The following is a 16,322-nucleotide window of genomic DNA, read 5'->3' as shown; positions in this document are numbered from 1 at the left end:
TTATGAATATGTTGAAGCATAGTGCTTCTTAACTTTCTCCTTCACAGCAGTTTATATTTTTGTGAGAAGTAAAAATATGGGATTGATAGAGCATTTGCTGGAACCTGCATGTATCTTTGAAAGGACTTTCCTGATGTTTAAGAATCCAGCATAGATAGGATAAATCGAATTCACTTTCGTTGACTGAAATGTTAAGACCATTTAAAGACTGAAGAGTGATAATTCCAACCTTAGAGAGTACATCTTTGAGTTTAAGTTGAATTTCCGAAAAAAAAGGACTAAGTCCAAGTTTTTCTAGCAGATCGCTAATTAGATGTCCTTGAAATGTGTAGGTAAAACATAGTTATACATGGATATTAATTCTGCTGTAAATACTGTAAAACTGGTTATTTTTGTCGTGTATTTTTTCTGTTCTATTGTCGTATATATATATGTGTATATACAGCTGTTTAATCGATACAAGAAAAAATTCTGTCACATCTTGTCCAGTATTCAGGAAAAAATAAACTCAGGCATTTTTTTCCTAGGCGGCAATTTATAATGAGTAGTATATCATAATAGACTCCTGAAAAGGGAGGGGGGGGGGGGGTAAAGGAGTCCTTTAGATGGTCATTCTAGAACAATACGTACTTCTTCAATAACTTTTGTCAAAGACAACCATGAAATAAGATATAAGGTGTACTGAACAACAACTGTATTTTCGGGATGCAATAGGTTTCCTGATTTCAGTCCGATCTATTTATATGATAGAGGAAATTCAAATTATGAAACTGAGAAATATATTAGAAGTTACAAGTACGTATAAATCCTGCATAACAACTTCCAGATCGAACACAAGGCACAACGCTGTAGTCGGGGGTCAATATACAACAGGGTCAATTTTCAACGCGTTTATGTCATAAGTGCCGAAAAAATAAATTGCCAATATGTTGAAAAATGACCACGGGTATAAATTCCACTACTTTGGTTTCAATTTTCAACGGAGAAAAGCACCCCCGGTTCAATATTCAACGTTAAAAAATGAACCCCGGGTCAATTTTCAACCCGGGTCAATATTCTACGTTACACTGGCTTAACCTGTGAAGATCCTTTGCTTGAGAAATATAAAATGTAGATGGTTTGCAATGGTTAACCCCCCCCCCCCAAAAAAAAAATTGCCAATTTAGTATATCATTTACGTTGTAGATCCCATTTCGGGAGGCTCATGGTTTATCAGGAATGTGTGTGGCGCTGGCTGAAAAGAAGCAATGTTCTTTATCAGATCTGACTCTGCAAGACTTCAAATCTGTCAGGTAGAACTATTCATATAAATCATATTAACTTGAACATGAAAAAAAGTAATTATGGTTGTTTTATTGCTGGGTTTACATGTTGATGGTTTTACAGTGAGCAGTGTACTGAGGATATCCTGTCTATCTGGGATTATGAGAAGTCTGTAGATCAGTATAGTGTATATGGAGGAACAGGAAAAGCAAGTGTTACAGCACAGATAGAGAATCTAGAAACCTGGCTAAAGCAATAGAATCTGCACCACGGAGAGAGAGAAATCTAGAGACCTGGCAAAAACAGTGAAATATCCAGCACAGAAAGAAAACCAGCAACCTAGAAACCTGGCAAAAACAGTCAAATCTACAGTACAAATAGAGACTTAAGGAGCCTGAAAAATAACAACAATCACAGAAATCTGACAAAGTTATTACACTGAAAGAAGATTAATTTTAGTTTCCTTGTGTAACTTATACATAAGATGGCCACTGGATTGTCATTGGACTGTGTTAAATCTCTTGACACCTCTTGATGGCTGACAGTACAGATTAGCATTGTTTTCATACATTTTGTTACCACTAGTATGTCATATTTAATAAAACAAGACTCAATCTTTTTTTATCTAGCAAAACAAATTTGGGTTTGAAGGAAAGAACTTTGTAATATTAAAAGTGAGGAAGACAGAAAAGTCTGCGGAAGCTTTCAAAGTTAAACTTCGCTATCTTAAATTTTTTCTGCCTCATTATGCTGCTGTTGCCCTGTCATGCATCAGGACAGTGGTGTAGTCCGAGGTTTTTTTTAGAATGACAACTTTCAATATATATTGTATGTGTAGTACCATACAACTTCAAAGTTTCTGATGCGTTATACCATATTGATAAGATAATTTTAAGGATATGCATTGACTTCCTTTGATTGACTTTATTTGGGGTTATCCAACTGTTTAGGATAGGAATAGTATCATAAGTTTTTGCATATGAATAACAACTTCTTTTAGGGAGAGGAAAAGACCTAATAAAATTGGACATTAAGATGCAGATTTGGGGATGAGTTTATTTTGTACAATTATTTCCAAGTTTAATTAATACAATTAGCTAAAAGATCACTATCAGTGTTTCATAGAAATGCATTGTGAATTAAAACACTGCAAATAAAAAATAGTAAAACAACTAGTATATAAATTAAAATATGTAACAAGAGCCCAAGGGCCTTATTGGTCGCCTGAGTATTATACAACACTGTAAAGGATCCACAGAAGTATAAAATAAAAAAAAGAGGCCTGAAAGAGATCCATTTGCTTATCATAACTATGGTCGAAAATTCTCAAAGAATGTTTTTTAACTACATAATCAATAGAGCCCCGCCCTAACACTCCATGAACCAGGGCCCATGAAATTCATAATTTTTGAAGAGGCACCCTTGCTCATCATAACTATATGCTTAGTTTATTTACTTAATACCCAAGAGCAGATCAAAGAAATAATGCATTTTCATTATATAATCAATAGAGTCCCCACCCCACAGGAACCCCTGACTCAGGAGCCACGCATTTCACAGTTTGAAAGAGGCACCCTTGCTCATCATAACTGTGCACTTGGTTTATCTGCTGGATATCCAGGAGCAGAGAAGAAGACTTTCAAAGAATTGATGCATTTTTCCTATATAATCAATAGAGCCCCACCCTAACATCAGAACCTCTGACCCAGGGCTTAAGGAATTCACAACTTTGGAAGAGGCATTTTTGCTCTTCATAAGTATGCATTTAGTTTGTTTTCTTAATACCCAGGAACAGAGAAAGATTTTCAAATAATGCATTTTCTCTATATAATTAACATAGCCTCCACCTTACAAACCTCTGACCCAGGGGTCATGAAATTCACGATTTTGGAAGAGGCATCCTTGCTCATCATAATTATGCATTTAGTTTGTTTGCTGAGTACCCAGGAACAGAGGAGATTTTCAAAGCATTAATTTATTTTCACTATGTAATCAATAGAGCCACCACCACCACCCCACCCCCTGAATCCCTACACCCGGTGCCACACGTTTCACAATTTTTGAACAGGCACACTTGCTTTTCATTACTGTGTACTCAGTTCATCAGCCTAAAACCCGGGAGCAGAGAGGAAGATTTTCGAAGAATTAATGCATATTTACTATATAATTAATAGAGCCCTGCACTTACACCAGAACCTCTGACCCCTTGGCCATGAAATTCACAATTTTGGAAGAGGCAACCTTGGTCATCATAACTATGCATTAAGTTTGTTTGCTGAATACCCAGAAACAGAGGAGAAAATTTTCAAAGCATTGAGCCATTTTCAATTTATCATCAAAAGAATCCCCACCTCCACACGCACACCAAATCCTTGACCCAGGGGCCATATATTTCACAATTTTGGAAGAGGCACCCTTGCTTTTCACAACCATGGACTCAGTTCATCGGCTTAATATCCAGGAGCAGAGAAGATTTTTAAGGAATTAATGCATTTTCCCTCTAATCAATAGATCCCCGCCCCCATCGTGGAATACCAGCGGGTGATCTCGTCTTTTACTTATTGATAAGTTAAAGACGAGATCACCCGTCGGTATCCAACGAAGCCCCGCCCAAAAACTAGAATCCCTGACCCAGGGATCATGAAATTCACAATTTAGAAACACCCTTGTTCATCTTAACTATGCATTTTGTTTGTTTGGTGAATACGCAAGAGCAGAGAAGATTTTTAAGGAATAATGCATTTTCACTATATATTCAACAGAGTCCTGCCCTATTATAGCACCTGAATCCCTGACCCTGGGGTCATGAATTTCACGATTTTGGTAGAGGGCTCAATGCTTAAATATTACAATCATGCCAACAGTTGAATTGCTTGCTGTCCAAGAGTAAAGAAGATTTTAAAAGATTGCATTAATTTTGATGGTTTTAGCCCCACCCTCACAATTTTTGTTCCCCTTCACCAATAGATATATGCCAAAATTGGTTGAAATTGGTTAACTGTTTCAGAGAAGAAGCTGAAAATGTTCAAAAGTTTACGAACGACGGACGACGACGGACAAAAACATACAGCAATAGGTCACCTGAGTGACTCATGACCTAAAAATCCAATTTCTGAATTCATGTGATTGAGGAAATAAATGCAAAAGTTTGACTTGAATGCGCCCCACATCTATAAAAGCACATGATATCAAAATGCACAGGTATACTTAAACTGAAAAAAAAAATGTTGCACGCATGCGTTAGCCTGCCCATGTCTGTTTTAAAAAGAAAAAAAATATGGCAGGCTATTGACTAGAAGCCATGTTGCGTCATTTATGTGTACTGTTTGAATTACAAGGACAAAGTTCATTAAGATCTGTCTCTAGATAAAGTTGTGAAGCATAAATGGCGAATACGGTAAGACGATACATGAATTTGTTGTTCAGTGTGTTTTTTTAAAGGAAAAGTATCGATTTATTGTATTGAACTACATTTGTTATCAGATATCCCTAGCATTTAAAATGAATCTTGATATGGAACATTTCATAATCATTTTAAGTGTTAAAGCAGAAATATCTTAAAATTGATTGAGAGAACAAAGTACGGACGACAACTTACTATACTTTACATGCAAAATAAATTAACCCCAACCCACCGTTTTGTCTCTTTAAATGTTCTTTAAAAATATACTTTGATTTTCTTTTTAGGTTTATGACAAGAAAGTTGTTTTTACATCACGACATTTCAAAAAAGAAGTCTTTGTAAAACTACATACACAGAATGTACCTATATGGATTCCTTTACAAATAACAGAGAAAAGCACACGATCTTTGATTTTGCACTTCAGTTTAGATGACGGAAGTAAAACATCACGTTCACTTGTTTTGACTGTTCCTTTACACGTCAACCTCTCCCCGGATGTCAACGATTACACATGTGAAGCATTATTTCAAGGTCTGCTTCTTCCTACTTTCACACTTGCAAAATTACATACATGGAGCAAGGATAAATCTGTTCACTCTTTCATAAATATACTGAAAGGAAAAAGAAACGCATACCTAAATATATTAGTATATACACGATGGTAGCCAAATACAATTTTACGTAATATTTCATTCATAATTGTCATTAATGAAAGCATAAAAGATATTTTCAGCACCGCAGCTATTGATTATAGGGAGCAGCGTTCAGAATTTTAAAATTCAAAGTTTCAAAAGTCAAATCGCGTGTGTCCTCATCCTGCATTTACAGCAGCTGGTATTATTTTGAGTGTAAAATTGATCTTGTTGTTGATTTTTAGCCGGGCTCATTGCTCGTAGAGCAATAGCCGGCTTATGTTACGGTGTTCAACCGGAAATGCTGCTTCCTCACCGCCAAATCAAAGAGGGTGTTGCAGTTCTTTTGTTATTTTCCCTAAAGTTGTAGCAGTTCAAAAGAAAAAAATTAAGTAACAGAAAACGGTCTTAATTTTTTTTCAGATACAACGGTATATACAGCACAATGTAGAACAATATTTAGAAACTGCATATCGATTTCCAATTTGCCATTAAATGAAGTGTAAATTAGTCACATAGCAAAATAAGTCAAGTTTTCTGTTCTTCAAATAGGGAATCCCCATTGCTCTGAAAAATTGCTTCCTTGAAACAGAATGAATTTGATATATGCATAAAGAGACAGGATTTTCCTTCAAAACTGCCATTTCTGATTTTTGTTTCAAAGAGGCATATTTTTGAAAATCACAAAAATCGAATAAAAATTATTATCCATCTAAAATGTAAAATGTGCACATACAATAGCAAACAATGGTTCATTGTCGAGTTGGTCTAGTGGTAAAGCGTGTGGACTCTATGCAAAGATTCTTTTTACCTGAGAATGGGTTCGAATCCTGGAATGGCTGGTATAAATTTACATATTTTTTTTTTAAATAATGGAAGTACAATGTAACATCTCTCTTGAGAGAGAAAGAGAGAGGGAGAGAATGTCAGAAAAATAATGGGTAATATTTTAAATGCATGCAGAATTAAATTGTTTTCCTTGATTTGTGATCTAAAACTAATAAGACATATATTTAATGTTTTTATTTAGTGGCAATGTCTTAAAAAATAAAGTACTATCATTTTAAAGAATTTAATTTTTTTCATCCGCATTTCGTTTCATTATTGTTCTGTTAATTAGTGGCACAGATTTGACTTGAAACAACTAAATTGAAAGACTCAATGGAATTTCTTGGATATTGCATCAACAGCGTGATTATTGAACACATTTTTATATATTGAAAAAATATTAATGCATGCTGTCCACAGTACATCTATCAAAATGATGTGCGAGGTGCACTTGCCATTAATTGTGTGGCTTTTTATCGTTCTAACTTTTCTGGTGCAATATGGCGACAGTGACCATAGATGTGAAAAAAGTTTACTTACAGGTCGCCAGTCTATGTTAGGAAAAAACTATGCATGAAATAAACGTAAAATGTTAAACGTTTTGTTATAACAAGCTGGACATACCCATCGTATAAATAAAGTCATCTACGTAGCATTATCTATATTTAGAGATAACTCTTCATGCGTCGTGGGTATTTAAATGCCCTTCTCGATATAGGGAATAATCACGAGTTTCTGCAACACCCTCTTTACGAGTAAGAATATAGTACGTATGCTCAACCACCTTTAATTCGGATAGGGTTGAGTTTTCACGCCTCCGTAAGTGCTTGCCTCAGCTCATTAGTAATTAGTGGCGTTTGAAATCGGACATAGAAGTCAAATTTTTCGATCTATTTTGTACAATACTTGCCCAGCTGGAGACAATTCGGGACTACATGATGACCATTCTGTGCCCGTGCGTTGTTGGTCACATGGAAATCTCGGCATACCCTTGCAACATGGCGTTCTTTCATGTGGAACGTGGTTATTAAAGGGTGACCTGTGTGCTTTGAGGCCCACCTCTATGAGACTAGTGCATACCGTTTTCTCTCTGATTCTGGCATTGGCGTCCAGGAATGTTACTAGCCTTTTCATTTGCAGTAGACCTGTTCCATCGGTGGATGAAACGGATTTCTTTGTCCGGAAGTCCCGTTGCCCCCTAAAGACGCCAGCTTCTTGGACGGTCTTTAACGCTTCTGCTAACATGAATCTTCGTTCTAGCTGCGTTACAGTGGATTTGGACACGTTAAATTGCTCAGCAATTTCATTCTGATGGTGACCTTTCATTACCTAGGCAATAACCAGTTCTCTTAGAATTTCAGTAAGACATGGGAGCTTTTAGGGTCAAAATTTGTTCAAATTCTCACTGGACGTTTTCAAGACAATCACTGGAAATTGCAAAAATGGTTCAACTTATCCAAATCTCCAACTACATGACTTCCAATCTGAAGCTCATGGGCAATTTACTCGTACTCATGTCGAGCATTCCAGAGTCATGGTTGAATGATTATTATGAGGGGCCGTTTTGGTATTTTATTGCCACTAAGTGATATCACCTATTCGAATGGGTGATATCACTTATTCAGTTGTTGATATCACCTATTGGAATAATGAAATATATGGAGATAACGAACAGTATTAATAATTATTAATAATTAATAATAGTTAATAAGTGATATTAACTATTATAAGTGATATTCGAATAGGTGATATCACCTATTTGATTTGAATTGGTGATATCATCAATTCGAATAGGTAATATCACCTATTCAAATAGGTGATATCACCTATTCGTTTTGAATAGGTGAAATCACTTATTCGAATTAATCTTATATAACCTTATTTTATGGAAGGGTTGGTGGTACAAACACGTTTACAATCTTTCTTTCTTTTTTTGTTCTTAAAATTCATAAAATATATGGAAACATTTTGAGTTAAACACACATTTCGCTAATCTACAATAATGAATAAATGATTATGCAATGTACTGTATTTGATAGAAAGAGTAATCATCCTTTTTTCAAAATTTTATTAATAAATCGTTTCTACTCTAATTTACTGTAAAAGTTGTCGCCCGCGTGACGCAGTGATAAGAGCATTTGCTCTAGAAAAAGATTCGTCACTGATCAAAGCTGTAAGAGCCGAGAACAGGTCTAAATTTGCAGCCCTCCATCGGCAAGTGGTGGCGTCTCAATATGAGTGAAAAATTCTCGAAGGGACGTTTAATAAACCAAAAAAAAAAAAAAACTTTAATAGTTATAAAAAGAAACTATTAGCAGTAAAACAATGAAAAAGCATTAAAAAAAACCTGTTAATATACTGAAGAATAAACTTGTAATAATTATGCAGATATACAGTTAATAATTCTGTAATAATTATGCTTTTAGATTGCAGAGATGGAAAGGAACTTATTAAAGTGCTGAAAGAAACTTCAAATGTGGTAATTGTTTACTCTTAATTAAATTAATGAATGTTTTTTTATAAACTGTTTTTTAATGACATTGCTTTTTATTTCAATTGTGTCTTCTTAATCGATAGAAAAACCGTAATTTTCCTCTCTAACCACAATATGTATAATAGTTTTCCGTAGAGTTATTTCCCTATTACTGTTTTCTTTTGAAGAAGAAATCTGATGAGGGAAGTAATTCGAAAGTGGCTTTTTGTCGAATCTTGTGAATATGAAATATCCCCATGCTGTTTTTTCCCCAATTTTTATAACTTATATAAGAACTTTACAAAATAAATGCGTTCATATTTTTTTTTAATTTCAGGGATCATTTTCTGTAGATGTCACACATACGCCTCCTTCTACATATACTGTAACAGACCTCAAAGAATCAACTACTGAGACTGGAACACCATTATATGGACCCTCACAAGTCTCCTCTCAGCTTGACTTCTCTATACGTGACATTCAAGAAGGACTTCGAAAACTGTGCATTTTTTCTACTTCAACTGCGCGGAATGGTCTGGTACCATCATTACACAATGGTCTGGTACCATCACTACACAATGGTCTGGTACCATCATTACCACTAAGTGATATTTCAAATAGCAATGATCACCAGGTTGAAATACCCGTAACCACCTCACGAAATAACAACAGGCAAAATAATGCTCTAAAATGGCTAAGTCTTATTTTTCTGAAGGACGTAGAAACAGGAGTAATACTATTATACACGACAGAGGCGTCTCAGTTTACTTTCCCGTTCCAGCTTCGCCCTATTTCTGATTATGAACTAATGGTATTTCGGGGATGTCAAATTCAGGATAATTGTTTTCTCATTAAAGGGGTGACTCTTTGCTCATTTAGATCTTGTAGGTATCAAGATGCTGATTTTACAATCTCTTACTCTCCCCACATCCATTCATCCAGAGTAATTTTTATATTTTGAGTAATTTAAGTGTGCATAACGATCTAAAATTGTATATATTCTAGTAATATGCTAATGAAGTTTCTTTATATGGCAATTTTATTTTTTAAAATATGATTATTTTCAACGATTTTGGGTCTCAGTTTAACTTTAATGGATGTAATTTTTACAGACATGACGACACAAGAAGTCAATATGCTATACGTAAGGGCTTGTTCACATGTGTCATCGATGGGCATGGAGCAATTTGCTAAATTTATTCCCATTTCACATCTTTATCGCAGCAAACCTATACTACACTTTCTGAATATTTACAACAATACAAATGGAATCATGTATAAATATATAAAGAACTTTGGTGGAGATCCGTCTTCAACCCTTAACAGAAAACTTCATGGTCTGTTTTTCAGTGCAAACGTTGATCCTCTAACAGGTCTACCTCCTGCTGTGTCGTATTACGGAAACCAGAGAATCCACATTCCCGTGAGGTTCATGATTAACTCTGACATAAACTTGTATTTCGCAGACTTTTATTGTCATTACGTCAATCATCACGTGACTTTGGTTATAACTGTAAAAGGAAGTGAAGCGGATCTCTTTTGTAGTAAAAGATTGATGCCCCTAGATCCAAACTTTAACGTGTTTCTGTTTCGGCGTCCACATGATCTGCATGCCATGGTGAATTCAAAAGTCACAGTCGAAGTATTTTACACAGAAAGTATAAATATTGTTCAGATGTTAAAAACCCGCTGTGCTTTTTTAACATCTGTAACTCAGAAAGGTAATGCTGCTCTTAAAACAGCAGTGGGTCTCCCCAAAAGACAGGACTGTAAAATATGTAATCTAAAAACTAATTCATGAACCTTTTATTTTTATCATTATTAGATACTAACTTTTTTTAAAGGTTGATGAAAATTGATTTCAAAAACTGAAATTATTACATTTGTTATGAAGCAAGATTTTAGAATATGGATTAGATAGGTCCTTAATTGTTACATCGTTATTTCGATGATTTGCAGTGGTGCCTTAATTAAAAGATTATTAAAGTCAGGCCCGTACGTAGGAACAGTATGAACCAATAATTTGCCAGCATATACTTTACTATAGAAAACAAGGCCAATTTCCAGTTGTGCTCCCTCAATAATTTGGCCAGTATACACTATACGTTAAAAAATCTTCACTGTTTTATACCCCTTCAAAAACGTCTGATTGCTTTTTTCCTTATCTTGTCAAGAATTTCTGTTAACGCCCCCACCTTTTGCATGAATTTGAATTGTTTATTAAAAACGTATGGCATTTATTAGACTGGACAGTAAACATAACATTTTTTCTTTTATGAAATAAAAGTTATTTACAGGAGGAAAATTTTCAGGTCCTTCTCTACACTTCATCCTAATTTTAGGGTATACTTTTGTGTAGTTAGACTGACCCACAATTTGACATAAAATAGAATAAATTGTAATCTGCACTGTATGACATAATTTAAAATAAATCCAAGTATTCTTAACATTATATTAGACCAAGATAGAGTAGTTAAAAACTTTACTTGCTTGTATTTTCTCCATTTGAGTAAGCAAAGGCGATTTTTCTTAATCATCACTCTATTGTCCTGGATAAAAAGGTACGATCCCTATTTCAAAAATGAACTACATGTAGTTAATTTCAAAACATCCTCCTTTAATCCTCCTATAATTTTCTTAAAGTCAAAAAAAAAAACAAAACAAAAAACCCACCATTTTTCATCAGTGTATAGAGGGTCCTTAGGTGTATTTTGGCATGGCAAATCATACATGACAGAACTCTAATATTCGATCAGTTTTTGCAAACGTTTCAACATTTAGTTGCAGAATAATTCACAATCAATCATTCGAAAATCATTTTATTTCGAAACGATGCATGCAAATAGAATAGAATTAAAAGTTAAAGATTCATTAAAAACTTTGATATGAAATATGTGGAGATGACGCACAGTATCTGAGCTCAAAAGTCCATTAAACATTACAAAATAGAAGCAGAGCAAACACGGACCTCTAAGACATCAGAGGTGGGATCAGGTGCCATGGAGGAGTGAGCATCCCCTGCCGACCGGTTACACCCGCCGTATGCTCCTATTCATTATCGGGAAATAACGGAAAGATCCGTCGACAATTCAGTGAGTAAATAATGGCCTAACAATTAGTATGAAAAAAGTTAGTCAGCATTTGACTTAATGAAAGGTTATATTTGCTGACAAGGTCATTGTGTCGACCATAGAACTTACGAAATGATGACTTTAAACGAGACTGCTGATATTCTTGTTTCATCAACTTGTTTGTCAATAACTTACCTCGTTTTAGAAATTGTTCATACGTACAGCATGCTCTGGCGTATCGAATCAACTAAGAGATATAAACCCCGTATGCAGGTGATAAGGGTATATTGCTGCATAAGTAAGGGAAGTTGAGGATTGAAAAGTTAAAGTCATCACGCTTATGATAAAGCTTTGTTGTTAGATTACCATTAACGTCTTTTTCTAATAAAATATCCAAACTTGAAACAGATGTATCAGACTCTGTGGTATCTTTTATTTCAAGCTCACCTGGAGATATCAAGTCGACATAAGAATGGACATAGCCATTGTTAATTGACAATACGTCGTCGATATATCTAAATGTCGAGTTGAAGGACACAGCAAGTGTTTTCTTCGTAAAAGATTTTGAACAAATTCTGCTTCATATGAATACAAAAATAGGTCTGCTAATAACGGGGCGCAATTGGCACCCATGGGAATTTCAATAGATTGTTGGAAGACCTGGTCTCCTAAAACCACATAGATACTGTCAATCAGAAACTTTTAATGTCAACTTCAGAGTACTTGTGTGTACAATCAGATTGGTTTTTAACAAAGTAACTTTGCAAATGACCAGTGACAATGTAAGTAAATTTACGAGTTCCATTTTTATTGGAAAAGAAGCTGTCAACGATATCAGAAAGTCTAGACTTTAATTTATTTTGGGGAATAGTTGTATATAAAGTTGAAAAGTCGTAAGTTTTTATGTTGTTGATTTTGGTAAAATTTTATGATTTCAAATGTTCCAAAAGTTCCTTGGAATGTTTTAGTATCCACATCTGGTTTACACCACTTCTCGAATATGTTGTTGCACAGTACTCTTGAAGTTTCTCCTTCTCTACTGTTAATATCTTAGTGAGGAGTAAAGAAAGAGGCTTGGCAGAACATTTACTGGGACCCGCTATGTATCCTTGCTTGTAAGGATTTTTATGAAGTTTCGGAATCCAATATAGACATTGTAAATCAAATTCATTTTGGCTGTTGGGAATATTAAAATTATTCAAAACTGACATATGAACATGGACACGAAGGAGGATTATGTATCAGATGCTCAATATCCAGGCCCTGTAAAGTTTTCTTGTAATTAAAAAGTTTGGAAGCAATAGTCGATGTATATTTGTAGGAAATACAAGGTGTAGTCTTCAACTTGAAATATGGCGGAATACAAGACTGGCTCCTTTTGTGATTAAGAATATTACGTATATTAACCGCGTCAATTCCTTTGTTGGCATATTGGAGTTTAAGGAAAAAACGGGTTGTTTTAGCTGCATTTTCTTCAGTAAAACGTGACGGTTTAAAAAGCTTGTGATTTGCAATATCCATAATCACAGATCTGAGCCTGTATTCTGGTGTCGAGGAATAAAACATGGACTTTCCTTGACCTTTTCAAGTAGACTATTCAAAAGTTTTAAAGAGACAGAGTAAAGTTTGATGCGAATGTGATGAAGACCTAGCTGTTGATTTACATAAGGTAGTAACGAATCAAAAGAGACATCGTGTATTAAAGGTTTATTGTAAGACCGATTACGTCTCTGTGTATGGTTGAAAAGTCCCATCACATTGACATTGTTACACTGTGGACTGGAAAGATTTCCAACACTATCGACATTGTCATTGCACCTAAGTGGAAAGGCCCGCGTAGCGCAGTGGTTAGAGCGTTTGTAGGCCTTGTAGAGGAGTTGATCCTTACGTCGCGGGATCGAATCCCATTTTGGGAAGTGGAGACCGGTCCTTCGAATGAGACGTATAAACCGAGGTCCCGTGTTGCAGTAGGTGCTGGCACGAAAAAGATCCCTCACTGCTCAATTGCCCTGGGTGCCGAGTATAGGTCAAATTTTGCAGCTCTCCACCGGCAAGTGGTGGCGTCTCCATATGAGTGAAAAATTCTCGAGAGGGACGTTAACCAACGATAATCAAACAAACAAACAAACAACGAAACGGGTACTAAATGATGGAGTTAAAAGTATTTTAAACTGCATATTGTTAATATGTAAGTGTCTCTTGCAGTGTCTAGTGCTCAAAATTTCAAAATTCCTTTGAAAACTTCGATTCCAATATTGCACTGTTGATGTCAGTTCGGAATGACATATACCATTGCTTGTTTCTATTTTTTTCTCTCTATGATTTTTTTTATTTTGATAAAGTCTGTAATTTTGCATATTTTTACTATGTGACTAAAGTTGTTTTGACTATGTGATCAAAGTTAAAAATATGGTTAAAGGGATATGGTTTACACGAGCCTTTTAAACAAAAACTTCCGGAACATTCATAAACGAAAGATCTCAAATTACCACTCGTGTCAACATGTACGACCACGATTATGTGTTGCAAGAAACGTGCTAAAGTTTTTGATCATTCTCACGCAATGTTTTAGTCCTCCTATGAATGAAGAATTGTTGAGGTCATCAAACTGAATTTTAATTTACTTTACTCCCATTTTCCCTTAAGATCTAAGGTTTGCTATTTTGTATTGTAATTATAATATAAAAATCATGTTTGGCGAAAGGAAAAATAAGTCTGCTAAAGTTAAATTTGTTTTGATAGTTAAACTAAAACATCTTATTTGTTTTCGAATCAAGCAAAAAATATATTTTTCATTGCACATCTTTGATTTTACTTGAAAAAAAAAACGGAATCAATTTAAATCCCAAAAACAAGATAAAAGTAAAGAAGAAAGTCCAAAATTATACAATCGGTGAGAGAAAGAACTGTACGAGGGCTGTAAGATCATTTTACAATGCTGAGAAAGGAAATGGTATTTTAGTAGCGTAACAGGCAAAATAACATTTACTGTATCCCCCTTTTGCTTATTTTATTGTCAGGTAATAAATGTTTTATTTTGATCCGAACTTGTAAGAACTTAGCCAAAACACTATAATTATACAAAATAAATGTACATTTCAAATATAAAACATTGGAGTTTTTAGTAAAGCCGATAAAAGCTTTATATGATTCCTTTGATATTAAGCACATTCATCTACCTGCAACATACATAAGAGTGTTTAATTTCAGGGGACTTTTTTCTGTAGACGTGGATCACAAACCACCTTCCTCATATACCGTAATGGACCTTCATCTCCCAGACGTTAGGACGGGATCCTGCACCCACTAAACCAGCAGTATCACCTTTAATCACTTCATCAAATCACAAGGGATACCCGGTTATCACAGACAGTTTTAATCTTATATTTAATCTCATATTATGAACTAATGTCACAACGGGGGTGAAGACTCCAAAACCATTGTTACCTTATTGCTGCAGTTGCAGTTTGCTTATTTAGGACATGTAGGTATTTCAAGGAATAAAAGAATATGTAAAGCCTCAGTCTCAACCTGCCGCACGTTTTCCTTTCATCATACGTCTTTTGTGTTTTTTCCGTAGATGAGAGTCGCACAGGCCGTAGAGGTGGAAGAGTGGAAATGGTAGCAATCCGTTTGTAAGGTGCGTAAGTGCGCCATGCTTTCCGGAAGAGTGACATAAGAAGTGTTAATTTTTGTCGTAGAAGTATTACGTGAGCGGCAGTAGGTATATGCGCAAACGACCCTCGAATAGTCATAAACGCCCGCTGAAAGTGCAAGATCCGTGCGTTTTCCTTACGTTCATTTTACATTTATCAATAGTGTGGAGACAATATGGCCGTACTTTCGCCTAAAGTGTTTTATTGCATTTTTGGTTTGATTGCACTCTCGTTTACATTAAAAGCACCTCTTAATACCCGGTCCTTCTTCTTTTCACCCCTTTTTTTTAACTTCCCTTCTTCTACTCCTTCCTTTTCCTTTCGGCGGCATTTCCCCCTATGCATATAATTTCGTAGGACGTGTAGCACGAGCAGGGGCTGCATAAGACCTTTTAAAGCGCCGCATTCTGTTTTATGCGATTGCGCCCTCGTACTTTACACGCACGAGAAACTTGTGTCCACCTTGCGACCGACTACTGTCTTGGATACGATATTTCTTCCAAAAACCAGAAAAAAGCACGCCTTACCTCCTTGTTTTTTGCTTCAGGAGCAAGGCACACTTGCATCCTCTGCGTTTCTTAGGAAATTTGCATCCTCTGCGTTTCTTTGGAAATCGAAGAGTTTGTTGTACATGTCCAATATCCATCATACGTGCTTATGGGCTGTCTTCGTGCTAAAAATTTCGCAGTGATCGACTCTACGAATTTTATGCAATCATTGGGGGGTTTTTGCCGTATACAACCCGAGTGGATGCCAGTCGGTTGTGATTGAGGCATTAAGTTTAAAATTACTAAATACATGTATAAAAGAATATATTTACCCAAGCTGGTAATATAAGAAGCACGGGACCGTAATATTCGTTGACATAATTGTTCTATTTAAAAAATCCCGTTCCTATTATTGATTGTTGGCTGAAAGTGAATATAAGAAACAGTCTAACGTTATGTCTCCCCTAACAGAAGATCTCACATTAGTTTAACCAATGGTTGTCTGTAT

At 35.4% G+C, this 16,322-nt stretch overlaps 2 protein-coding genes across 2 annotated transcripts in view; both read left to right on the top strand.

The window, feature by feature from the left end:
• The window catches only part of LOC133171618 (argininosuccinate lyase-like), a 29,527-nt gene extending 27,648 nt beyond the window's left edge, over positions 1-1,879 (top strand). Inside the window, exons 15-16 of the mRNA XM_061306405.1 lie at positions 1,186-1,292; positions 1,387-1,879. Coding sequence (XP_061162389.1) covers positions 1,186-1,292; positions 1,387-1,522 — 243 coding nt within the window. The 3' untranslated portion in view covers positions 1,523-1,879. The remainder of the gene's footprint in view (positions 1-1,185; positions 1,293-1,386) is intronic.
• Positions 1,880-4,572: 2,693 nt separating this feature from the next.
• On the top strand, positions 4,573-10,871 carry LOC133171617 (phytanoyl-CoA hydroxylase-interacting protein-like). The gene is made up of 5 exons (XM_061306404.1): positions 4,573-4,660; positions 4,951-5,197; positions 8,553-8,605; positions 8,937-9,483; positions 9,712-10,871. Exons 1-5 carry the CDS (start codon positions 4,649-4,651, stop codon positions 10,398-10,400), a joined length of 1,548 nt encoding a protein of 515 aa, XP_061162388.1. The 5' UTR covers positions 4,573-4,648; the 3' UTR covers positions 10,401-10,871.
• Positions 10,872-16,322: the final 5,451 nt, after the last annotated feature.

The sequence above is a fragment of the Saccostrea echinata genome, unplaced genomic scaffold (genome assembly GCF_033153115.1).
Source record: "Saccostrea echinata isolate AGI-Se365-2 ecotype Australia unplaced genomic scaffold, CSIRO_AGI_Sech_v1 ptg000054l, whole genome shotgun sequence".
Classification (NCBI taxonomy): Eukaryota; Metazoa; Mollusca; class Bivalvia; order Ostreida; family Ostreidae; genus Saccostrea; species Saccostrea echinata.
The sequence above is the reverse complement of the archived record's forward strand: the minus strand, read 5'-3'. Positions and strand labels throughout refer to the sequence as shown.